The sequence below is a fragment of the Ambystoma mexicanum genome, chromosome 8 (genome assembly GCF_040938575.1).
Source record: "Ambystoma mexicanum isolate Mex_15411 chromosome 8, UKY_AmexF1_1, whole genome shotgun sequence".
Lineage (NCBI taxonomy): Eukaryota > Metazoa > Chordata > Amphibia > Caudata > Ambystomatidae > Ambystoma > Ambystoma mexicanum.
In genome coordinates, this window is record NC_090929.1 from 7,920,490 (window position 1) to 7,946,552 (window position 26,063).

Consider the following 26,063-nt stretch of genomic DNA (forward strand, 5'->3'; position numbering starts at 1 on the left):
TTGTTGTTGTCAGAGCTCTGTGGTTGCATTTCCTGCTTGCTGGGTGCTGTCACAGTTACTCTGGGTGTGCTCAGTGTGTGCTTGGTGTGTGCTCCTTGAGAGAGGTTACTGTGTGCTGTTGTCAGAGCTCTGGGGGTGCAGTCAGAGTTACGCTGGGTGTGCTCAGTGTGTGCTTGGTGGGTGTTCCTTGGGAGAGGTTGCTGTGTGCTGTTGTCAGAGCCCTGTGGTTGCAGTTCCTGCTTGCTGGGTGCAATCAGTGTTACTCTGGGTGGGCTCAGTGTGTGCTTGGTGGGTGGTCCTCAGGAGAGGTTGTTGTTGTCTGAGCTCTGTGGTTGCAGTTCCTGCTTGCTGGGTGCTATCAGAGTTCCGCTGGGTGTGCTCAGTGTGGTTAGCTGCTAGATGTGTCTGCTTGGTGGGTGCTAGGTTGCTGTGTGTTGTTGTCAGAGCTCTGTGGCTGCAGTTCCTGCTTGCTGAGTGCAGTCAGAGTTACACTAGGTGTGCTCAGTGTGGTTAGCTGCTAGCTGTGTGCTTGGTGGGTGCTAGTTGGCTGTGTGTTGTTGTTAGAGCTCTGTAGTTGCAGTTCCTGCTTGCTGGGTGCAGCCAGCGTTACGCTGGGTGTGCTCAGTGTGTGCTTGGTGGGTGCTCCTTGGGAGAGGTTGCTGTGTGCTGTTGTCAGAGCTATGTGGTTGCAGTTCCTGCTTGCTGGGTGCAGTCAGAGGTACGCTGGGTGTGCTCAGTGTGTGCTTGGTGGGTGCTCCTTGGGAGAGGTTGTTGTCAGAGCTCTGTGGTTGCAGTTCCTGCTTGCTGGGTGCAGTCACAGTTACGCTGGGTGTGCTCAGTGTGGTTAGCTGCTGTGTGCTTGGTGGGTGCTAGTTGGCTGTGTGTTGTTGTCAGAGCTCTGTGGTTGCAGTTCTTGCTTGCTGGGTGCAGTCTGAGTTACGCTGGGTGTGCTCAGTGTGTGCTTGGTGGGTGCTCCTTGGGAGAGGTTGCTGTGTGCGGTTGTCAGACCTCTGTGGTTGCAGTTCCTGCTTGCTGGGTGCAGCCAGAGTTACGCTTGGTGTGCTCAGTGTGGTTAGCTGCTAGCTGTGTGCTTGGTGGGTGCTAGTTGGTTGTGTGTTGTTGTCAGAGCTCTGTGGTTGCAGTTCCTGCTTGCTGGGTGCTGTCAGAGTTACGCTGGGTGTGCTCAGTGTGTGCTTGGTGGGTGGTCCTCGGGAGAGGTTGTTGTTGTCTGAGCTCTGTGGTTGCAGTTCCTGCTTGCTGGGTGGTCCTCGGGAGAGGTTGTTGTTGTAAGCTCTGTGTTTGCAGTTCCTGCTTGCTGGGTGCTGTCAGCGTTACGCTGGGTGTGCTCAGTGTGTGCTTGGTGGGTTGTCCTCGGGAGAGGTTGTTGTTGTGAGCTCTGTGGTTGCAGTTCCTGCTTGCTGGGTGCAATCAGCGTTACGCTGGGTGTGCTCAGTGTGTGCTTGGTGGGTGGTCCTCGGGAGAGGTTATTGTTGTAAGCTCTGTGGTTGCAGTTCCTGCAGATGGATGCTGGCACAGCTCGGTGTACTCAGTGTTGTTAGCTGCTCGCCGCATGCTTGGTGGGTGCTAGTTGGCTGTGTGTTGTTGTCAGAGCTCTGTGGTTGCAGTTCCTGCTTGCTGGGTGCTGTCAGCATTACGCTGGGTGTGCTCAGTGTGTGCTTGGTGGGTGGTCCTCGGGAGAGGTTGTTGTTGTCTGAGCTCTGTGGTTGCAGTTCCTGCTTGCTGGGTGCTGTCAGCGTTATGCTGGGTGTGTGCTTGGTGGGTGGTCCTCGGGAGAGTTTGTTGTTGTAAGCTCTGTGGTTGCAGTTCCTGCTTGCTGGGGGCTGTCAATGTTACGCTGGGTGTGCTCAGTGTGTGCTTGGTGGGTGGTCCTCAGGAGAGGTTGTTGTTGTCAGAGCTCTGTGCTTGCAGTTCCTGCTTGCTGGGTGCTGTCAGCGATACGCTGGGTGTGCTCAGTGTGTGCTTGGTGGGTGGTCCTCGGGAGAGGTTGTTGTTGTCTGAGCTCTGTGCTTGCAGTTCCTGCTTGCTGGGTGCTGTCAGCATTACGCTGGGTGTGCTCAGTGTGTGCTTGGTGGGTGGTCCTCGGGAGAGGTTGTTGTTGTGAGCTCTGTGGTTGCAGTTCCTGCTTGCTGGGTGCTGTCAGCGTTACGCTGGGTGTGCTCAGTGTGTGCTTGGTGAGTGGTCCTCAGGAGAGGTTGTTGTTGTCAGAGCTCTGTGCTTGCAGTTCCTGCTTGCTGGGTGCTGTCAGAGTTACGCTGGGTGTGTGCTTGGTGGGTGGTCCTCAGGAGAGGTTGTTGTTGTGAGCTCTGTGGTTGCAGTTCCTGCTTGCTGGGTGCTGTCAGAGTTACGCTGGGTGTGTGCTTGGTGGGTGGTCCTCGGGAGAGGTTGTTGTTGTGAGCTCTGTGGTTGCAGTTCCTGCTTGCTGGGTGCTGTCAGAGTTATGCTGGGTGTGCTCAGTGTGTGCTTGGTGGGTGGTCCTCGGGAGAGGTTGTTGTTGTGAGCTCTGTGGTTGCAGTTCCTGCTTGCTGGGTGCTGTCAGAGTTACGCTGGGTGTGTGCTTGGTGGGTGGTCCTCGGGAGAGGTTGTTGTTGTGAGCTCTGTGGTTGCAGTTCCTGCTTGCTGGGTGCTGTCAGAGTTATGCTGGGTGTGCTCAGTGTGTGCCTGGTGGGTGGTCCTCGGGAGAGGTTGTTGTTGTCTGAGCTCTGTGCTTGCAGTTCCTGCTTGCTGGGTGCTGTCAGCGTTACGCTGGGTGTGCTCAGTGTGTGCTTGGTGGGTGGTCCTCGGGAGAGGTTGTTGTTGTGAGCTCTGTGGTTGCAGTTCCTGCTTGCTGGGTGCTGTCAGCGTTACGCTGGGTGTGCTCGGTGTGTGCTTGGTGGGTGGTCCTCGGGAGAGGTTGTTGTCAGAGCTCTGTGCTTGCAGTTCCTGCTTGCTGGGTGCTGTCAGAGTTACGCTGGGTGTGCTCAGTGTGTTCTTGGTGGGTGGTCCTCGGGAGAGGTTGTTGTTGTCAGAGCTCTGTGCTTGCAGTTCCTGCTTGCTGGGTGCTGTCAGAGGTACGCTGGGTGTGCTCAGTGTGTGCTTGGTGGGTGGTCCTCAGGAGAGGTTGTTGTTGTCAGAGCTCTGTGCTTGCAGTTCCTGCTTGCTGGGTGCTGTCAGAGTTACGCTGGGTGTGTGCTTGGTGGGTGGTCCTCGGGAGAGGTTGTTGTTGTGAGCTCTGTGGTTGCAGTTCCTGCTTGCTGGGTGCTGTCAGAGTTACGCTGGGTGTGCTCAGTGTGTGCTTGGTGGGTGGTCCTCAGGAGAGGTTGTTGTTGTGAGATCTGTGGTTGCAGTTCCTGCTTGCTGGGTGCTGTCAGAGTTATGCTGGGTGTGCTCAGTGTGTGCTTGGTGGGTGGTCCTTGGGAGAGGTTGTTGTTGTGAGCTCTGTGGTTGCAGTTCCTGCTTGCTGGGTGCTGTCAGAGTTACGCTGGGTGTGTGCTTGGTGGGTGGTCCTCGGGAGAGGTTGTTGTTGTGAGCTCTGTGGTTGCAGTTCCTGCTTGCTGGGTGCTGTCAGAGTTACGCTGGGTGTGCTCAGTGTGTGCCTGGTGGGTGGTCCTCGGGAGAGGTTGTTGTCTGAGCTCTGTGCTTGCAGTTCCTGCTTGCTGGGTGCTGTCAGCGTTACGCTGGGTGTGCTCAGTGTGTGCTTGGTGGGTGGTCCTCGGGAGGGGTTGTGGTTGTGAGCTCTGTGGTTGCAGTTCCCGCTTGCTGGGTGCTGTCAGCGTTACGCTGGGTGTGCTCGGTGTGTGCTTGGTGGGTGGTCCTCGGGAGAGGTTGTTGTTAGAGCTCTGTGTTTGCAGTTCCTGCTTGCTGGGTGCTGTCAGAGTTACGCTGGGTGTGCTCAGTGTGTGCTTGGTGGGTGGTCCTCGGGAGAGGTTGTTGTTGTGAGCTCTGTGGTTGCAGTTCTTGCAGATGGATGCTGGCACAGCTCCGCCGGAGTACTCAGTGTTGTTAGCTGCTCGCCGCGTGCTTGCTGCGTGCTCCCTGGGCGTGGTCCCCTCATGCCGGGTGCTGCCCCTGAGTGATATCTTTATCAGGAGCCTGGAGATTCTAATGTTAAGGTGTTTTTTCTCTCGGCAGATGACGGCAGCCCTAGTATCTGCTCACTCCAGGAGGGGTTCAGTGTCAGGGGGGTCCTGGAGTGGGACTCGGAGCCCAGAGAGATGAAGGCCTGCCAGATCACCGGCGAGGGGGGCGCAAAGGAAGCCCACATCATCGCCATAGAGGACTCCGAGGACGGCAGGTACTGTGCCATCACCACTAACCGCAAAGCCACACCCAAGGGTTCTGCCACTGGTGGGGGCAGAGGCGTAGAGAGAGGAGGGCCTGAGCGGGCAACTGTGCATATGCCCCCTCAGCAGCACTGTGTGGGCATTTACAGGTGTTAATGTCACTGCAATGGGCCCAACTACATTAACTTCCGGCCCACTTCAATCCTGGCTACGCCTCTGGGTGGGGACACCTAACCACCCCAGGGGGCAAGACATCAACCACCTTCCGGCACTTGTAAGGGCTCAACAGGGGCTTGAAGAACAAGGCCGGAGCTCTGCTGGGGGCCTGGGCAGGGGGCCCCACTAGAGAAACAGGAGCCAGGACTAAGGGAAGCTTGGGACCCCACTAGAGACACAGGAGGTGGGACTAAAGGGAAGCTTGGGACCCGACTAGAGGCACAGGAGGCGGGAGTAAAGGGAAGCTTGGGACCCCACTAGAGGCACAGGAGGCGGGACTAAAGGAAGCTTGGGACCCCACTATCAGGAGGCAGGACTAAGAGAAGCTTGGAACCCCACTAGAAGCAGAGGAGGCGGGGCTAAGGGAAGCTTGGGACCCCACTAGAGGCACAGGAGGCGGGAGTAAAGGGAAGCTTGGGACCCCACCAGAGACGCAGGAGCCAGGACTAAGGGAAGCTTGGGACCCCACTATCAGGAGGCAGGACTAAGAGAAGCTTGGAACCCCACTAGAAGCAGAGGAGGCGGGGCTAAGGGAAGCTTGGGACCCCACTAGAGGCACAGGAGGCGGGAGTAAAGGGAAGCTTGGGACCCCACTAGAGGCACAGGAGGCGGGACTAAAGGGAACCTTGGGACCCCACCAGAGACGCAGGAGCCAGGACTAAGGGAAGCTTGGGACCCCACTATCAGGAGGCAGGACTAAGGGAAGCTTGGAACCCCACTAGAGGCAGAGGAGGCGGGGCTAAGGGAAGCTTGGGACCCCACTAGAGGCACAGGAGGCGGGAGTAAAGGGAAGCTTGGGACCCCACTAGAGGCACAGGAGGCGGGGCTAAAGGGAAGCTTGAGACCCCCTCTAGAGGCAGAGGAGCCAGGACTAAGGGAAGCTTGGGACCCCACTAGAGACACAGGAGGCGGGACTAAGGGAAGCTTTGGACCCCACTAGAGGCACAGGAGGCGGGACTAAGGGAAGCTTGGGACCCCACTAGAGGCACAGGAGGCGGGACTTAGGGAAGCTTGGGACCCCCCATAGAGGCACAGGAGCCAGGACTAAGGGAAGCTTGGGACCCCACTAGAGGCACAGGAGGCGGGACCAAAGGGAAGCTTGGGACCCCACTAGAGGCAGAGGAGCCAGGACTAAGGGAAGCGTGGGACCCCACTAGAGGCACAGGAGCCAGGACTAAGGGAAGCTTGGGACCCCACCAGAGACACAGGAGCCAGGACTAAGGGAAGCTTGGGACCCCACTAGAGGCACAGGAGGCAGGACTAAGGGAAGCTTGGGACCCCACTAGAGGCACAGGAGGCGGGACTAAGGGAAGCTTGGGACCCCACTAGAGGCACAGGAGCCAGGACTAAGGGAAGCTTGGGACCCCACTAGAAGCACAGGAGGCGGGACTAAAGGGAAGCTTGGGACCCCACTAGAGGTACAGGAGCCAGGACTAAGGGAAGCTTGGGACCCCACTAGAGGCACAGGAGGCGGGACTAAGGGAAGCTTGGGATCCCACTAGAGGCAGAGGAGGCGGGACTAAGGGAAGCTTGGGACCCCACTAGAGGCAGAGGAGGCAGGACTAAGGGAAGCTTGGGACCCCCTCTAGAGGCAGAGGAGTCAGGACTAAGGGAAGCTTGGGACCCCACTAGAAGCACAGGAGCCAGGACTAAGGGAAGCTTGGGACCCCACTAGAGACACAGGAGCCAGGACTAAGGGAAGCTTGGGACCCCACTAGAGGCACAGGAGGCGGGACTAAAGGGAAGCTTGGGACCCCACTAGAGGCAGAGGAGGCAGGACTAAGGGAAGCTTGGGACCCCACTAGAGACACAGGAGGCAGGGCTAAAGGGAAGCTTGGGACCCCCTCTAGAGGCACAGGAGCCAGGACTAAGGGAAGCTTGGGACCCCACTAGAGACACAGGAGGCGGGACTAAGGGAAGCTTGGGACCCCACTAGAGACACAGGAGCCAGGACTAAGGGAAGCTTGGGACCCCACTAGAGACACAGGAGCCAGGACTAAGGGAAGCTTGGGACCCCACTAGAGACACAGGAGGCGGGACTAAGGGAAGCTTGGGACCCCACTAGAGGCAGAGGAGCCAGGACTAAGGGAAGCTTAGGACCCCACTAGAGACACAGGAGGCGGGACTAAGGGACTCTTGGGACCCCACTAGAAGCACAGGAGCCAGGACTAAGGGAAGCTTGGGACCCCACTAGAGGCATAGGAGGCGGGACTAAGGGAAGCTTGGGACCCCACTAATTAGAGGCAGAGGATGCGGGACTAAGGGAAGCTTGGGACCCCACTAGAGGCAGAGGAGCCAGGACTAAGGGAAGCTTGAGACCCCACTAGAAGCACAGGAGCCAGGACTAAAGGGAAGCTTGGGACCCCACTAGAGGCACAGGAGGCGGGCTAAAGGGAAGCTTGAGACCCCCTCTAGAGGCAGAGGAGCCAGGACTAAGGGAAGCTTGAGACCCCCTCTAGAGGCAGAGGAGGTAGGACTAAGGGAAGCTTGGGACCCCACTAGAGGCACAGGAGCCAGGACTAAGGGAAGCTTGGGACCCCCTCTAGAGGCACAGGAGGCGGGACTAAGGGAAGCTTGGGACCCCACTAGAGGCACAGGAGGCGGGACTAAGGGAAGCTTTGGACCCCACTAGAAGCACAGGAGCCAGGACTAAGGGAAGCTTGGGACCCCACTAGAGGCACAGGAGGCGGGACTAAGGGGAAGCTTGAGACCCCCTCTAGAGGCAGAGGAGGCGGGACTAAGGGAAGCTTGGGACCCCACTAGAAGCACAGAAGCCAGGACTAAGGGAAGCTTGGGACCCCACTAGAGGCAGAGGAGGCGGGGCTAAGGGGAAGCTTGAGACCCCCTCTAGAGGCAGAGGAGGCGGGACTAAGGGAACCTTGGGACCCCACCAGAGACGCAGGAGCCAGGACTAAGGGAAGCTTGGGACCCCACTAGAGGCACATGAGGCGGGACTAAAGGGAAGCTTGGGACCCCACTAGAGACACAGGAGCCAGGACTAAGGGAAGCTTGGGACCCCACTAGAGACACAGGAGCCAGGACTAAGGGAAGCTTGGGACCCCACTAGAGGCACATGAGGCAAGACTAAGGGAAGCCTGGGACCCCACTAGAGGCACAGGAGCCAGGACTAAGGGAAGCTTGGGACCCCACTAGAGACACAGGAGGCAGGACTAAAGGGACACTTGGGACCACCATAGAGGCACAGGAGCCAGGACTAAGGGAAGCTTGGGACCCCACTAGAGACACAGGAGCCAGGACTAAAGGGAAGCTTGGGACCCCACTAGAGACACAGGAGCCCGGACTAAGGGAAGCTTGGGACCCCACTAGAGACACAGGAGCCAGAACTAAGGGAAGCCTGGGACCCCACTAGAGGCACAGGTGCCAGGACTAAGGGAAGCTTGGGACCCCACTAGAGACACAGGAGGCAGGACTAAAGGGACACTTGGGACCACCATAGAGGCACAGGAGCCAGGACTAAGGGAAGCTTGGGACCCCACTAGAGACACAGGAGCCAGGACTAAAGGGAAGCTTGGGACCCCACTAGAGACACAGGAGCCCGGACTAAGGGAAGCTTGGGACCCCACTAGAGACACAGGAGCCAGGACTAAGGGAAGCTTGGGACCCCACTAGAGACACAGGAGCCAGGACTAAGGGAAGCTTGGGACCCCACTAGAGGCACATGAGGCGGGACTAAAGGGAAGCTTGGGACCCCACTAGAGACACAGGAGCCAGGACTAAGGGAAGCTTGGGACCCCACTAGAGACACAGGAGCCAGGACTAAGGGAAGCCTGGGACCCCACTAGAGGCACAGGAGGCGGGACTAAGGGAAGCTTGGGACCCCACTAGAGGCCCAGGAGCCAGGACTAAGGGAAGCTTGGGACCCCACTAGAGGCACATGAGGCGGGACTAAAGGGAAGCTTGGGACCCCACAAGAGGCACAGGAGGCGGGACTAAGGGAAGCTTGGGACCCCACTAGAGACACAGGAGCCAGGACTAAGGGAAGCTTGGGACCCCACTAGAGGCACAGGAGCCAGGACTAAGGGAAGCCTGGGACCCCACTAGAGGCACAGGAGCCAGGACTAAGGGAAGCCTGGGACCCCACTAGAGGCACAGGAGCCAGGACTAAGGGAAGCTTGGGACCCCCTCTAGAGGCACAGGAGCCAGGACTAAGGGAAGCTTGGGACCCCCTCTAGAGGCAGAGGAGGCGGGACTAAGGGAATCTTGGGACCCCACTAGAGGCACATGAGGCGGGACTAAGGGGAAGCTTGAGACCCCCTCTAGAGGCAGAGGAGCCAGGACTAAGGGAAGCTTGGGACCCCACTAGAGGCACAGGAGGCGGGACTAAAGGGAAGCTTGGGACCCACTAGAGGCAGAGGAGGCGGGACTAAAGGGAAGCTTGGGACCCCACTAGAGGCAGAGGAGGCAGGACTAAGGGAAGCTTGGGACCACACTAGAGGCACAGAAGCCAGGACTAAGGGAAGCTTGGGACCCCACTAGAGGCACAGTAGGCGGGACTAAGGGAAGCTTGGGACCCCACTAGAGGCACAGGAGCCAGGACTAAGGGAAGCTTCGGACCCCACTAGAGGCAGAGGAGGCAGGACTAAGGGAAGCTTGGGACCCCACTAGAGGCACAGAAGCCAGGACTAAGGGAAGCTTGGGACCCCCTCTAGAGGCAGAGGAGGCGGGACTAAGGGAAGCTTGGGACCCCACTAGAGACACAGGAGCCAGGACTAAGGGAAGCTTGGGACCCTACTAGAGGCACAGGAGGTTGGACTAAAGGGAAGCTTGGGACCCCACTAGAGGCACATGAGGCAAGACTAAGGGAAGCCTGGGACCCCACTAGAGGCAGAGGAGGCAGGACTAAGGGAAGCTTGGGACCCCACTAGAGACACAGGAGGCGGGGCTAAAGGGAAGCTTGGGACCCCCTCTAGAGGCAGAGGAAGCTGGACTAAGGGAAGCTCTGGACCCCACTAGAGGCACAGGAGCCAGGACTAAGGGAAGCTTGGGACCCCACTAGAGACACAGGAGCCAGGACTAAGGGAAGCTTGGGACCCCACTAGAGACACAGGAGGCGGGGCTAAAGGGAAGCTTGAGACCCCTTCTAGAGGCAGAGGAGCCAGGACTAAGGGAAGCTTGGGACCCCACTAGAGACACAGGAGCCAGAACAAAAGGGAAGCTTGGGACCCCACTAGAGGCACAGGAGGCGGGACTAAAGGTATGCTTGGGACCCCACTAGAGACACAGGAGGCAGGAATAAAGGAAAGTGTGTGACCCCGCTAGAGGTACAGGAGCCAGGAAAAAAGGAACGTGTGTGACCCTGCAGGAGGCAGGACTGAAGAAACCTTGGGACCCTGTTAGAGGGGCAGGAGCCAGTCTGCATATACTTTCTTATGTGGCGTGGCATTTTTTACTTGGTATCAAGGGTAATGCAAACATGATAAGTGTTATTTGCTGGCTAGAGCAGCCTACATTAAATGTAGATTTGTCTATTCAGGTAATAACACTTAACCCCTACATGAGGGGACCCATAGACCCTTGGAAGATCGGACCTTCAGGGAGACCAGTATTCTCACGGTGTTGGATGCAACCATTGACTGGGGAGCTACCAGCCAGGTGGGTTGTATGGCAGCACCTTCTTGCCATTTCCTTCATTTCCATTGGTGGAGATTGTGCTCCCATGGTGGAAGCAGGGCTTAGCCATTGGTGAAGATGGTGTGCTGGGGATAGCCACGGGTGATGCATGCCCCCTGCTTGGGATCTGCTCTGTTGGGTTTCGTCTTCACTCAGCCCTGTGTTTCTACTCCAGCTCCAGACAGACGGACATAAAGGTGACATCCAGTAGACCTGACTGTGTCCTACAGGAAGACCAAGTCCTGCTCATCCTGCAGAGCCAGAACAAGCGGCAGTGGACCATCGACTCCCAGTACCAGCTCACCGTCCTGGTAAGAAGCAACGGGTCAATGTAAGGGTACAACGCGTCCACTTTCACACCTCTCTTCTGAGCCCCATCATCTGATCTTAGCAGCAGGAAGGGCACCCCATCACCTCCTGGAGATTATGGGGACCAGTTCAGGCCCCACTTTCACACCTCTCTGATGAGCTTCAGCATCTGATTTTAGAAGCAGGAAGGGCACCCCATCGCCTCCTGGAGATTATGGGGACCAGTTCAGGCCCCACTTTCACACCTCTCTTCTGAGCCCCAACATCTGATCTTAGCAGCAGGAAGGGCACTCCATGACCTCCTGGAGATTATGGGGACCAGTTCAGGCCCCACTTTCACACCTCTCTGATGAGCTTCAGCATCTGATCTTAGAAGCAGGAAGGGCACCCCATCGCCTCCTGGAGATTATGGGGGCCAGTTCAGGCCCCACTTTCACACCTCTCTTCTGAGCCCCAACATCTGATCTTAGCAGCAGGAAGGGCACCCCATCACCTCCTGGAGATTATGGGGTCCAGTTGAGGCCCCACTCTCACACCTCTCTGATGAGCTTCAGGATCTGATCTTAGAAGCAGGAAGGGCACCCCATCACCTCCTGGAGATTATGGGGCCCACTTCAGGACTCTCTTTCACACTTCTCTGATAGGGCTTCACCATCTGATCTTAGAAGCAGGAAGGACACCCCATCACCCCCTGGATATTATGGGGTCCAGTTCAAGCCCCACTTTCACACCTCTCTTCTGACCCTCAGCATCCGATCTTAGAAGCAGGAAGGGTACCCCATTACCTCCTGGAGATAATGAGGTCCAGTTCAGGACCCACCTTCACACCTCTCTGATAGGGCTTCAGCATCTGATCTTAGAAGCAGGAAGGGCACCCCATCACCTCCTGAAGATTATGGGGTCCAGTTCAGGACCCACTTTCACACTTTTCTGATAGGGCTTCAGCATTTGATCCTAGAGGCAGGAAGGGCACCCCATCACCTCCTGGAGATTATGGGGTCCAGTTCAGGCCCCACTTTCACACCTCTCTTCTGAGCCTCAGCATCTGATCTTAGAAGCAGGAAGGGCACCCCATTACTTCCTCGAGATTAAGGGGTCCAGTTCAGGCCCCACTTTAACACCTCTCTTCTGAGCCTCAGCATCTGATCTTAGAAGCAGGAAGGGCACCCCATCACTCCTGGAGATTATGGGGTCCAGTTCAAGCCCCACTTTCACACCTCTCTGATGAGCTTCAGCATCTGATCAGGAAGGGCACCCCATCACCTCCTGAAGATTATGGGGTGCAGTTCAGTTCACACCTCTCTTCTGAGCCTCAGCATCTGATCTTAGAAGCAGGAAGTGCACCCCATCACCTTCTGGAGATTATGGGGTCCAGTTCAAGCCCCACTTTCACACCTCTCTGATGAGCTTCAGCATCTGATCAGGAAGGGCACCCCATCACCTCCTGAAGATTATGGGGTGCAGTTCAGTTCACACCTCTCTTCTGAGCCTCAGCATCTGATCTTAGAAGCAGGAAGGGCACCCAATCACCTTCTGGAGATTATGGGGTCCAGTTCAAGCCCCACTTTCACACCTCTCTTCTGAGCCTCAGCATCTGATCTCAGAAGCAGGAAGGGCACCCCATTACCTCCTGGAGATTATGGGGTCCAGTTCAGGCCCCACTTTCACACTTCTCTGATAGGGCTCCAGCATCTGATCTTAGAAGCAGGAAGGGCACTGCATCACCTCATGGAGATTATGGGGTCCAGTTCAGGACCCACCTTCACACCTCTCTTCTGAGCCTCAGCATCTGACCTTAGAAGCAGGAAGGGCACCCCATCACCTCATGGAGATTATGGGGTCCAGTTCAAGCCCCACTTTCACACCTCTCTGATGAGCTTCAGCATCTGATCTTAGAAGCAGGAAGGGCACCCCATTACTTCCTCGAGATTAAGGGGTCCAGTTCAGGCCCCACTTTAACACCTCTCTTCTGAGCCTCAGCATCTGATCTTAGAAGCAGGAAGAGCACCCCATCACTCCTGGAGATTATGGGGTCCAGTTCAAGCCCCACTTTCACACCTCTCTGATGAGCTTCAGCATCTGATCAGGAAGGGCACCCCATCACCTCCTGAAGATTATGGGGTGCAGTTCAGTTCACACCTCTCTTCTGAGCCTCAGCATCTGATCTTAGAAGCAGGAAGTGCACCCCATCACCTTCTGGAGATTATGGGGTCCAGTTCAAGCCCCACTTTCACACCTCTCTGATGAGCTTCAGCATCTGATCAGGAAGGGCACCCCATCACCTCCTGAAGATTATGGGGTGCAGTTCAGTTCACACCTCTCTTCTGAGCCTCAGCATCTGATCTTAGAAGCAGGAAGTGCACCCAATCACCTTCTGGAGATTATGGGGTCCAGTTCAAGCCCCACTTTCACACCTCTCTTCTGAGCCTCAGCATCTGATCTCAGAAGCAGGAAGGGCACCCCATTACCTCCTGGAGATTATGGGGTCCAGTTCAGGCCCCACTTTCACACTTCTCTGATAGGGCTCCAGCATCTGATCTTAGAAGCAGGAAGGGCACTGCATCACCTCATGGAGATTATGGGGTCCAGTTCAGGCCCCACTTTCACACCTCTCTTCTGAGCCTCAGCATCTGACCTTAGAAGCAGGAAGGGCACCCCATCACCTCATGGAGATTATGGGGTCCAGTTCAGGCCCCACTTTCACACCTCTCTTCTGACCCCCAGCATCTGATCTTAGAAGCAGGAAGGGCACCCCATCACCTCCTGGAGATTATGGGGTCCAGTTCAGGACCCACTTTCACACGTCTCTGATAAGGCTCCAGCATCTGATCTTAGAGGCAGGAAGGGCACCCCATCACCTCCTGGAGATTATGGAGTCCAGTTCAGGACCCACTTTCACACTTTTCTGATAGGGCTTCAGCATTTGATCCTAGAGGCAGGAAGGGCACCCCATCGCCTCCTGGAGATTATGGGGTCCAGTTCAGGACCCACTTTCACACTTTTCTGATAGGGCTTCAGCATTTGATCCTAGAGGCTGGAAGGGCATCCTATCGCCTCTCGGTTGGAGTAGGGAAAGGATTTTCTTTGATACTCAAAGCAGGGATTGTTAACGCTAGTTTAAGACTTATCTGGATTCAAAACACACACATAGCATGTGTCTTTTGGAAGCTTAGGTGCAAATGGATCTGGAAAAACTGAGAGGCTGTTCAGGCACAGGGAGGCTGGGCTTGGGTTCTGCGAAAGGAAGGTCATTCTTTTGAGCAGAAATCCATATCCAGGGAGTGCTGTGACAGAGAAGAGATAGATGGCATAGAAGAGATAGATGGCGTAGAAGAGATAGGTGGCATAGAAGAGATAGATGACATAGAAGAGATAGATGGCATAGAAGAGATAGGTGGAATAGAAGAGATTGATGGCATAGAAGAGATAGATGACATAGAAGAGATAGATGGCATAGCAGAGATAGATGACATAGAAGAGATAGGTGGCATAGAAGAGATAGATGACATAGAAGAGATAGGTGGCATAGAAGAGATAGATGGCATAGAAGAGATAGGTGTCATAGAATAGATAGATGGCATAGAAGAGATAGGTGGAATAGAATAGATAGATGGCATAGAAGAGATAGATGACATAGAGGAGATAGATGGCATAGAAGAGATAGATGGTATAGAAGAGATAGGTGGCATAGAAGAGATAGTTGACATAGAAGAGATAGATGGCATAGAAGAGATAGGTGGCATAGAAGAGATAGATGACAAAGAAGAGATAGATGGCATAGAAGAGATAGATGGCATAGAAGAGATAGGTGGCATAGAAGAGATAGATGGCATAGAAGAGATAGGTGGCATAGAAGAGATAGATGGCTACCTCAGAAAGAGAGCTTTGTCCTGTGCTTTTCAATTCATTTTGTATAGTTCCCTGAAGCTGTACATAATAATTAAACACCAATGGCCACCAAACTGTTTGTAAACACTAAGATGCAGAAACCAAGGGAGCATCTAATTGCTAACACAGTGCCCACCTCTAGAGGCCACCTGGTGGGCAACAGGTGTGTGATATTTCCGTAGTCACTCTGGCAAGGTTACAGGGGCTTTATTCAGGGGTCTAGGAGTATGCCGTAGGTGGGTCTGCTTGGTCCTCAAAGTCTCTATCAAGACCCTTCTGATGCAGCCTCTGTGACCATATTCGTAGCTCCTCTAATATAGCAATGATGTTTAAATCGAGGAGGCCTTTGAAAGGCCACAGATACGTGGTGTTTCCATGGTCCCCTTGACAGGACTCAGCAGTTTATCCAGGCAGCCTCTGATAGGGCTTCAGGCTGTGTATGACAGCTCTTCTGATAGGGCCTACGTGTGTGTATGAGGGCTCTTCTGATAGGCCCTAAGAGTGTGTAACAAGGCTCTTCTGATAGGACCTAAGGGTGTGTATCAAGGTTCTTCTGATAGGGCCTAAGGGTGTGTATCAGGGCTCTTCTGATGGGGGTTCAGGGCGTGTATCAGGGCTCTTCTGATAGGGCCTAAGGGTGTGTATCAGGGCTCTTCTGATGGGGGTTCAGGGCGTGTATCAGGGCTCTTCTGATAGGGCCTAAGTGTGTGTATCAGACTCTTCTGATAGGGCCTAAGTGTGTGTATCAGGCTCTTTTGATAGGGCTTAAGGGTGTGTATCAATACTCCTCTGATAGGGCCTACATGCGTGTATCAAGGCTCTTCTGATAGGGTTTCAGGGTCTATATTTAGGACGCATCTGATTGGTCCACAAGGGCTTTAACCAAGGCTCTTCTGATAGGGCCCGCGTCCTATATCCAGAATCTGATTGGGCATTAAGGTATATTCCATGGACCCATTTGATTGGACCTCGTGCTCTATATTCAGGGCTCCTCTGGTCTCATGGTCTACATTACTGGCCACACTTCATAGGACCTTGGTGCCTCTGTGCAGATCCCTCTTGCCATGGCCCCAGGATCTGTATCCATGCCCTCAGGGAGTGCCTGGAGGTTGTTGCTATTTCCCAGGCACCTCTCATATGACCATAAGTCCTAGATCAGTCCCACCTCTGATAGGGCCACAGGGCCACTCAGTCTAGGACTATGAAAGGGCCACACAGTCTGTATGTGTTCAAGCTCATCTGATAGGTGGGTGCTACTTCCAGGCTATCCCTAATACAGCTGCGGGTATTTCTTGTGACCCTTTTAGGGACCCTAGGCCATTTTGATGTGATGTGGCCAGCGGTGGTCTCCATGTCTAAGCCACTTTGCTAAGACAGTATAGGGCCCCATTTCTATGTTATGTTATGTTACTTTGCTTGGTGGTAGTTTCAAAGCACCAAATCCTTGCCCGGGGCATATTGTGCCCTCACTCGGGGTCACCAGGCCATAGTCTGTTGAAGACCTGCACGAGCTTAGGCAGGAATACATGCATGTACTAGTTTGAATGCGTGTCTGTCCAGTATACATAGACTTTCTTCTAGAGAGACGGGCTGTTCAGCTAAGACACTCACTGGGAGGCCATGGCGGTTTTGGAGCATTATAAAATAGTGCTCTAGTACTGCTGGGTGCGTGAGGGGCCTGAGGGGGTGAGGGGCTCCTGGTAGATAGCTATGCTTAAGACACCTGCTGTGTTTATTTATGGTATTGCAAGTAAATTCCAGAATTATTACTTATTTATTTATTTGAGCATTTGTTAGGCGCCTATACAACAGAATGGTGTTTCCAAGCACCACAAGGCAAAGTGCGTGGGGAACAAGGGGTAAATAACAGTGGCAAAAAACCTGTAAATTTACAATCGTGGTCCTACTAGGCCTTGTGGCATTTGGACATGCAAGTGTAGTGAGGAGAAGTGCAGGAGATGGGGGCTGGAGGTGTATCGCAAGTGCTGGTGGGGGCCCGGGAAGGTAGTGCAATGGGGAGCCAGGGAGGAGGCCACCGGCTAAGTGCTGGGCGCAGGATTCCGAAGGGTGGGATGCTCAACCGCCAAGCAGGGGCCCACAAGGGCACTGCTGTGGGGGGTGGGGAGTTCTGGTGTTGACTGGGTTGAGGGCCTGGTAACCTGTGACATTCATGAAGGACCAGGCCGCCAGTCTCAGCGGCAGTGGGTGATTAGCAGAGAAGGGAAAGAAGTAGAGAAAAGCAGAGTTTTGAGAAGTTTCCGGAACTTAAGGAGGTCCAGCTCAAATCTGAGAGGGGCAGGAGGCTTTTTCAAAGGGAGGCACCAGCCGAGCAGAGGGGCCTGCCCCTAACTCTCTACTTGGAGAAGCATTTGCCAGTCAAAGAGTAGGAGCTAGAGGAGCAGAGGGCTCTAGCAGGGAAGTAGTTAGGGAAAGAAAGTTGGAGACAGCGTGGTCCCAGGCCCCAGAAGGCCTTGTGTATGATGCAGAGTGTCTTGAATTTTATCCTTGCAGTCACTGGGAGGCAGTGGATAGATTTCAGGGCTGGAGAGATACAGTCCCTGGGCTTGAGGCCAAGGATAAGTCTTGCAGCCCTATTCTGGATTAGCTGGGACAGTCGTAGGGAGGAAAGACTGTCTTGAGGAAGAGACTGTTGCAGTAGTTCATCCTAGGAAGGACCAGAGCTCTGGAGACATTGAGCTTCTGGGGGAAGGTGATGAAAGGGAGAATGCCCCTGAGGAGGTGAAGCTGGAAATGGGCCTTCTTGGCAACGTCCAAGGTGTGAGGGGTGACTGTGGAGCAGAGTCGAAGATAACCCCAAGGTTTTTGGCCCCACAGGATGGTGAGTGTAGAGGGCCCAAGCAGGGACGTCATTTCACCAAAATGCCGGAGGTAGCAGAAGTGACACCACACGACCTTTGACCTCTGATGACATCACAGGCAATGATGTCATTTGACCCCCCACCTCGAAGTGACATCACGAGAAACGATGGAACACGACCTTTCACCCCTTGACAAAACAGGAAGCAACATCACATATTGTTCCTAAATACACCACAAAAAATATGGTTGTGATATCACTATAATGTTATATACATTTCAGAGAAGAATGGATCACCATGTGTATCATTAATATCAGTGTGTATAGGCCCATATTACCAAATTACTGTGAATGCTAGCAGACACCCAAGGCCAAATGATAATGATATGGTAATATATAGCACTTACGCTTAAGCGCTTATACACCCAATATCACCCAACCTGTGTTGGTTCTCATTTATCGACCTCAGAAGGATGAAAGGCTGAGTTGAGGTGTTTAAGAACAGACTAAATCAGTGACTCACCACCTGAAGTGTGCCTGAAATAAACTTTAATGAGTCTAGCAATTATTGGATAAAATTCCAGAAAGACAAATTATATGTCATTCCTATTCCTTCTTATTTAGTGTCACTGCTCAAAGTGATACACTTGTAGAACCCTGTTTTTTTTTAGAGCCCTGAACAAGAAAGTCTGCCACTCCAAAAATAAAGAGCCAAATGACGCTGGCCACAACCCAGGAGCTTACATTTAAAAAAAAAAAAAGTTAAAAAAAAAAGTACAAAACAATTTTTTTTTCCTAGGGGTAGCAAGGGAGACCACGGGAGTAGCAAGGGGGAGCTCAGGGGTCGCAACTGCGACCCCTGGCGACCCCCAAATGACGTCCCTGGGCCCAAAGAGGACGGCCAGAAGGTAGGAGGGAAACAGGGTGCAGGGGTCCCAATGAGAAGGATCTCCGTCGTACTGGCATTAAGACAGAGATCGTTAGCCGCACACCATGCCTGGATGGCGGTCAGACAATCAGGGATGACAGAGGAGGAAGAGGAGGCAGTAGAGAGAAGTGTGAAGGAAAGCTGTGTGTCATCGGCATAACACTGGAAATTAGGAGAGAAGGAGGAGATCAGGTGGGCAATAATTCGGAGGCTACCGCCAACTCGGAAGGTGGCGTAATCCAAGAGTAGGACGTGTGAGTGATGAATGGTGTTGCTAATAAAAGACAAAGCAGTGAGAGAGACAGAATTTGTTAAGTAAATGTGTTATGTTATGTTTCACTCTGACGAAATTAGCGCTTCATGCAGCACTGAGGAGACAGGAGGGAACCCTTCAGAGTGTGCCACAACAATGCACGCACCAGTGCCCAAAGAGCAGCACCAGTGCCCAAAGAGCAGCACTGAGGAGACAGGAGGGAACCCTTCAGAGTGCGCCCTTCAGAGTGCGCCACAACAATGCACGCACCAGTGCCCAAAGAGCAGCACTGAGGAGAGTGGAGGGAACCCTTCAGAGTGCGCCACAACAATGCACGCACCAGTGCCCAAAAAGCAGCACTGAGGAGACAGGAGGGAACCCTTCAGAGTGCGCCACAACAATGCACGCACCAGTGCCCAAAGAGCAGCACTGAGGAGAGTGGAGGGAACCCTTCAGAGTGCGCCACAACAATGCACGCACCAGTGCCCAAAGAGCAGCACTGAGGAGAGTGGAGGGAACCCTTCAGAGTGCGCCACAACAATGCACGCACCAGTGCCCAAAGAGCAGCACTGAGGAGAGTGGAGGGAACCCTTCAGAGTGCGCCACAACAATGCACGCACCAGTGCCCAAAGAGCAGCACTGAGGAGAGTGGAGGGAACCCTTCAGAGTGCGCCACAACAATGCACGCACCAGTGCCCAAAGAGCAGCACTGAGGAGACAGGAGGGAACCCTTCAGAGTGCGCCACAACAATGCACGCACCAGTGCCCAAAGAGCAGCACTGAGGAGAGTGGAGGGAACCCTTCAGAGTGCGCCACAACAATGCACGCACCAGTGCCCAAAGAGCAGCACTGAGGAGAGTGGAGGGAACCCTTCAGAGTGCGCCACAACAATGCACGCACCAGTGCCCAAAGAGCAGCACTGAGGAGAGTGGAGGGAACCCTTCAGAGTGCGCCACAACAATGCACGCACCAGTGCCCAAAGAGCAGCACTGAGGAGACAGGAGGGAACCCTTCAGAGTGCGCCACAACAATGCACGCACCAGTGCCCAAAGAGCAGCACTGAGGAGACAGGAGGGAACCCTTCAGAGTGCGCCACAACAATGCACGCACCAGTGCCCAAAGAGCAGCACTGAGGAGAGTGGAGGGAACCCTTCAGAGTGCGCCACAACAATGAACGCACCAGTGCCCAAAGAGCAGCACTGAGGAGAGTGGAGGGAACCCTTCAGAGTGCGCCACAACAATGCACGCACCAGTGCCCAAAGAGCAGCACTGAGGAGAGTGGAGGGAACCCTTCAGAGTGCGCCACAACAATGCACGCACCAGTGCCCAAAGAGCAGCACTGAGGAGAGTGGAGGGGACCCTTCAGAGTGCGCCACAACAATGCACGCACCAGTGCCCAAAGCGCAGCACTGAGGAGACAGGAGGGAACCCTTCAGAGTGCGCCACAACAATGCACGCACCAGTGCCCAAAGAGCAGCACTGAGGAGAGTGGAGGGAACCCTTCAGAGTGCGCCACAACAATGCACGCACCAGTGCCCAAAGAGCAGCACTGAGGAGAGTGGAGGGAACCCTTCAGAGTGCGCCACAACAATGCACGCACCAGTGCCCAAAGAGCAGCACTGAGGAGAGTGGAGGGAACCCTTCAGAGTGCGCCACAACAATGCACGCACCAGTGCCCAAAGAGCAGCACTGAGGAGAGTGGAGGGAACCCTTCAGAGTGCGCCTCAACAATGCACGCACCAGTGCCCAAAGAGCAGCACTGAGGAGAGTGGAGGGAACCCTTCAGAGTGCGCCACAACAATGCACGCACCAGTGCCCAAAGAGCAGCACTGAGGAGAGTGGAGGGAACCCTTCAGAGTGCGCCACAACAATGCACGCACCAGTGCCCAAAGAGCAGCACTGAGGAGACAGGAGGGAACCCTTCAGAGTGCGCCACAACAATGCACGCACCAGTGCCCAAAGAGCAGCACTGAGGAGAGTGGAGGGAACCCTTCAGAGTGCGCCACAACAATGCACGCACCAGTGCCCAAAGAGCAGCACTGAGGAGAGTGGAGGGAACCCTTCAGAGTGCGCCACAACAATGCACGCACCAGTGCCCAAAGAGCAGCACTGAGGAGAGTGGAGGGAACCCTTCAGAGTGCGCCTCAACAATGCACGCACCAGTGCCCAAAGAGCAGCACTGAGGAGAGTGGAGGGAACCCTTCAGAGTGCGCCTCAACAATGCACGCACCAGTGCCCAAAGAGCAGCACTGAGGAGAGTGGAGGGAACCCTTCAGAGTGCGCCTCAACAATGCACGCACCAGTGCCCAAAGAGCAGCACTGAGGAGAGTGGAGGGAACCCTTCAGAGTGCGCCACAACAATGCACGCACCAGTGCCCAAAGAGCAGCACTGAGGAGACAGGAGGGAACCCTTCAGAGTGCGCCACAACAATGCACGCACCAGTGCCCAAAGAGCAGCACTGAGGAGACAGGAGGGAACCCTTCAGAGTGCGCCACAACAATGCACGCACCAGTGCCCAAAGAGCAGCACTGAGGAGACAGGAGGGAACCCTTCAGAGTGCGCCACAACAATGCACGCACCAGTGCCCAAAGAGCAGCACTGAGGAGAGTGGAGGGAACCCTTCAGAGTGCGCCTCAACAATGCACGCACCAGTGCCCAAAGAGCAGCACTGAGGAGACAGGAGGGAACCCTTCAGAGTGCGCCACAACAATGCACGCACCAGTGCCCAAAGAGCAGCACTGAGGAGACAGGAGGGAACCCTTCAGAGTGCGCCACAACAATGCACGCACCAGTGCCCAAAGAGCAGCACTGAGGAGAGTGGAGGGAACCCTTCAGAGTGCGCCTCAACAATGCACGCACCAGTGCCCAAAGAGCAGCACTGAGGAGACAGGAGGGAACCCTTCAGAGTGCGCCTCAACAATGCACGCACCAGTGCCCAAAGAGCAGCACTGAGGAGACAGGAGGGAACCCTTCAGAGTGCGCCACAACAATTCACGCACCAGTGCCCAAAGAGCAGCACTGAGGAGACAGGAGGGAACCCTTCAGAGTGCGCCACAACAATGCACGCACCAGTGCCCAAAGAGCAGCACTGAGGAGAGTGGAGGGAACCCTTCAGAGTGCGCCACAACAATGCACGCACCAGTGCCCAAAGAGCAGCACTGAGGAGAGTGGAGGGAACCCTTCAGAGTGCGCCACAACAATGCACGCACCAGTGCCCAAAGAGCAGCACTGAGGAGAGTGGAGGGAACCCTTCAGAGTGCGCCACAACAATGCACGCACCAGTGCCCAAAGAGCAGCACTGAGGAGACAGGAGGGAACCCTTCAGAGTGCGCCACAACAATGCACGCACCAGTGCCCAAAGAGCAGCACTGAGGAGAGTGGAGGGAACCCTTCAGAGTGCGCCACAACAATGCACGCACCAGTGCCCAAAGAGCAGCACTGAGGAGACAGGAGGGAACCCTTCAGAGTGCGCCACAACAATGCACGCACCAGTGCCCAAAGAGCAGCACTGAGGAGAGTGGAGGGAACCCTTCAGAGTGCGCCACAACAATGCACGCACCAGTGCCCAAAGAGCAGCACTGAGGAGAGTGGAGGGAACCCTTCAGAGTGCGCCACAACAATGCACGCACCAGTGCCCAAAGAGCAGCACTGAGGAGAGTGGAGGGAACCCTTCAGAGTGCGCCACAACAATGCACGCACCAGTGCCCAAAGAGCAGCACTGAGGAGAGTGGAGGGAACCCTTCAGAGTGCGCCACAACAATGCACGCACCAGTGCCCAAAGAGCAGCACTGAGGAGACAGGAGGGAACCCTTCAGAGTGCGCCACAACAATGCACGCACCAGTGCCCAAAGAGCAGCACTGAGGAGACAGGAGGGAACCCTTCAGAGTGCGCCACAACAATGCACGCACCAGTGCCCAAAGAGCAGCACTGAGGAGAGTGGAGGGAACCCTTCAGAGTGCGCCTCAACAATGCACGCACCAGTGCCCAAAGAGCAGCACTGAGGAGAGTGGAGGGAACCCTTCAGAGTGCGCCACAACAATGCACGCACCAGTGCCCAAAGAGCAGCACTGAGGAGAGTGGAGGGAACCCTTCAGAGTGCGCCACAACAATGCACGCACCAGTGCCCAAAGAGCAGCACTGAGGAGAGTGGAGGGAACCCTTCAGAGTGCGCCACAACAATGCACGCACCAGTGCCCAAAGAGCAGCACTGAGGAGAGTGGAGGGAACCCTTCAGAGTGCGCCACAACAATGCACGCACCAGTGCCCAAAGAGCAGCACTGAGGAGAGTGGAGGGAACCCTTCAGAGTGCGCCACAACAATGCACGCACCAGTGCCCAAAGAGCAGCACTGAGGAGAGTGGAGGGAACCCTTCAGAGTGCGCCACAACAATGCACGCACCAGTGCCCAAAGAGCAGCACTGAGGAGAGTGGAGGGAACCCTTCAGAGTGCGCCACAACAATGCACGCACCAGTGCCCAAAGAGCAGCACTGAGGAGAGTGGAGGGAACCCTTCAGAGTGCGCCACAACAATGCACGCACCAGTGCCCAAAGAGCAGCACTGAGGAGAGTGGAGGGAACCCTTCAGAGTGCGCCTCAACAATGCACGCACCAGTGCCCAAAGAGCAGCACTGAGGAGAGTGGAGGGAACCCTTCAGAGTGCGCCACAACAATGCACGCACCAGTGCCCAAAGAGCAGCACTGAGGAGAGTGGAGGGAACCCTTCAGAGTGCGCCACAACAATGCACGCACCAGTGCCCAAAGAGCAGCACTGAGGAGACAGGAGGGAACCCTTCAGAGTGCGCCACAACAATGCACGCACCAGTGCCCAAAGAGCAGCACTGAGGAGAGTGGAGGGAACCCTTCAGAGTGCGCCACAACAATGCACGCACCAGTGCCCAAAGAGCAGCACTGAGGAGAGTGGAGGGAACCCTTCAGAGTGCGCCTCAACAATGCACGCACCAGTGCCCAAAGAGCAGCACTGAGGAGAGTGGAGGGAACCCTTCAGAGTGCGCCACAACAATGCACGCACCAGTGCCCAAAGAGCAGCACTGAGGAGACAGGAGGGAACCCTTCAGAGTGCGCCACAACAATGCACGCACCAGTGCCCAAAGAGCAGCACTGAGGAGAGTGGAGGGAACCCTTCAGAGTGCGCCACAACAATGCACGCACCAGTGCCCAAAGAGCAGCACTGAGGAGAGTGGAGGGAACCCTTCAGAGTGCGCCACAACAATGCACGCACCAGTGCCCAAAGAGCAGCACTGAGGAGAGTGGAGGGAACCCTTCAGAGTGCGCCTCAACAATGCACGCACCAGTGCCCAAAGAGCAGCACTGAGGAGAGTGGAGGGAACCCTTCAGAGTGCGCCACAACAATGCACGCACCAGTGCCCAAAGAGCAGCACTGAGGAGACAGGAGGGAACCCTTCAGAGTGCGCCACAACAATGCACGCACCAGTGCCCAAAGAGCAGCACTGAGGAGACAGGAGGGAACCCTTCAGAGTGCGCCACAACAATGCACGCACCAGTGCCCAAAGAGCAGCACTGAGGAGACAGGAGGGAACCCTTCAGAGTGCGCCACAACAATGCACGCACCAGTGCCCAAAGAGCAGCACTGAGGAGAGTGGAGGGAACCCTTCAGAGTGCGCCTCAACAATGCACGCACCAGTGCCCAAAGAGCAGCACTGAGGAGACAGGAGGGAACCCTTCAGAGTGCGCCACAACAATGCACGCACCAGTGCCCAAAGAGCAGCACTGAGGAGACAGGAGGGAACCCTTCAGAGTGCGCCACAACAATGCACGCACCAGTGCCCAAAGAGCAGCACTGAGGAGACAGGAGGGAACCCTTCAGAGTGCGCCACAACAATGCACGCACCAGTGCCCAAAGAGCAGCACTGAGGAGAGTGGAGGGAACCCTTCAGAGTGCGCCACAACAATGCACGCACCAGTGCCCAAAGAGCAGCACTGAGGAGAGTGGAGGGAACCCTTCAGAGTGCGCCTCAACAATGCACGCACCAGTGCCCAAAGAGCAGCACTGAGGAGACAGGAGGGAACCCTTCAGAGTGCGCCACAACAATGCACGCACCAGTGCCCAAAGAGCAGCACTGAGGAGACAGGAGGGAACCCTTCAGAGTGCGCCTCAACAATGCACGCACCAGTGCCCAAAGAGCAGCACTGAGGAGAGTGGAGGGAACCCTTCAGAGTGCGCCACAACAATGCACGCACCAGTGCCCAAAGAGCAGCACTGAGGAGACAGGAGGGAACCCTTCAGAGTGCGCCACAACAATGCACGCACCAGTGCCCAAAGAGCAGCACTGAAGAGACAGGAGGGAACCCTTCAGAGTGCGCCACAACAATGCACGCACCAGTGCCCAAAGAGCAGCACTGAGGAGACAGGAGGGAACCCTTCAGAGTGCGCCACAACAATGCACGCACCAGTGCCCAAAGAGCAGCACTGAGGAGACAGGAGGGAACCCTTCAGAGTGCGCCACAACAATGCACGCACCAGTGCCCAAAGAGCAGCACTGAGGAGAGTGGAGGGAACCCTTCAGAGTGCGCCACAACAATGCACGCACCAGTGCCCAAAGAGCAGCACTGAGGAGACAGGAGGGAACCCTTCAGAGTGCGCCACAACAATGCACGCAACAGGGCCCAAAGAGCAGCACTGAGGAGAGTGGAGGGAACCCTTCAGAGTGCGCCACAACAATGCACGCACCAGTGCCCAAAGAGCAGCACTGAGGAGACAGGAGGGAACCCTTCAGAGTGCGCCACAACAATGCACGCACCAGTGCCCAAAGAGCAGCACTGAGGAGACAGGAGGGAACCCTTCAGAGTGCGCCACAACAATGCACGCACCAGGGCCCAAAGAGCAGCACTGAGGAGAGTGGAGGGAACCCTTCAGAGTGCGCCACAACAATGCACGCACCAGGGCCCAAAGAGCAGCACTGAGGAGAGTGGAGGGAACCCTTCAGAGTGCGCCACAACAATGCACGCACCAGTGCCCAAAGAGCAGCACTGAGGAGAGTGGAGGGAACCCTTCAGAGTGCGCCACAACAATGCACGCACCAGGGCCCAAAGAGCAGCACTGAGGAGAGTGGAGGGAACCCTTCAGAGTGCGCCACAACAATGCACGCACCAGTGCCCAAAGAGCAGCACTGAGGAGACAGGAGGGAACCCTTCAGAGTGCGCCACAACAATGCACGCACCAGTGCCCAAAGAGCAGCACTGAAGAGCCCTGAACTGCCAGCTCTATAGCAGGGATCATGGGGGGCGGTGGGGCTGAGGACACCTCTGGGTGAGGGTGGCTTTCAGTATGCAGGTTCTCTGCCAAGAATACAGTCGTGGGAATGCTGCCTCATTACAAGTTTGGTGGTATCTTGGCAGTAAATCCACTGCGATACCACCAAACTGTATTACCGTTACTGCCACTTTGTCCAGCGGTATTACTGGTGGATTACAGGGGGTGCTAGGTGGTGTTAGTCCCCATTAATTGTTGGAGTCGATAGGGCTCCATGGGGGATTTTGGCGGTAGTACCACCAACGGTAATACAGGTGAATTGGTGAATTGGCCGATTTTGGGTGGTAAGGTCACAAAATTACCTCCCACAGGTTCTTCTCCCTACCCCATGTGACTATCTCCCTGTGCTCTGTTCCTACAGGTTCTTCTCCCGCTACCCTACCTGACTATCTCCCTGTGCTCTGTTCCCACAGGTTCTTCTCCCGCTACCCTACCTGACTATCTCCCT

The 26,063-nt window shown here is 55.4% G+C and overlaps 1 protein-coding gene across 1 annotated transcript in view; it reads left to right on the top strand.

Annotated features, from left to right (window-relative positions):
- ENG (endoglin) overlaps window positions 1-26,063 on the top strand; it is a 286,341-nt gene that overhangs the window by 160,344 nt on the left and 99,934 nt on the right. The window contains exons 5-6 of the mRNA XM_069609121.1: window positions 4,129-4,291; window positions 10,303-10,438. Coding sequence (XP_069465222.1) covers window positions 4,129-4,291; window positions 10,303-10,438 — 299 coding nt within the window. The remainder of the gene's footprint in view (window positions 1-4,128; window positions 4,292-10,302; window positions 10,439-26,063) is intronic.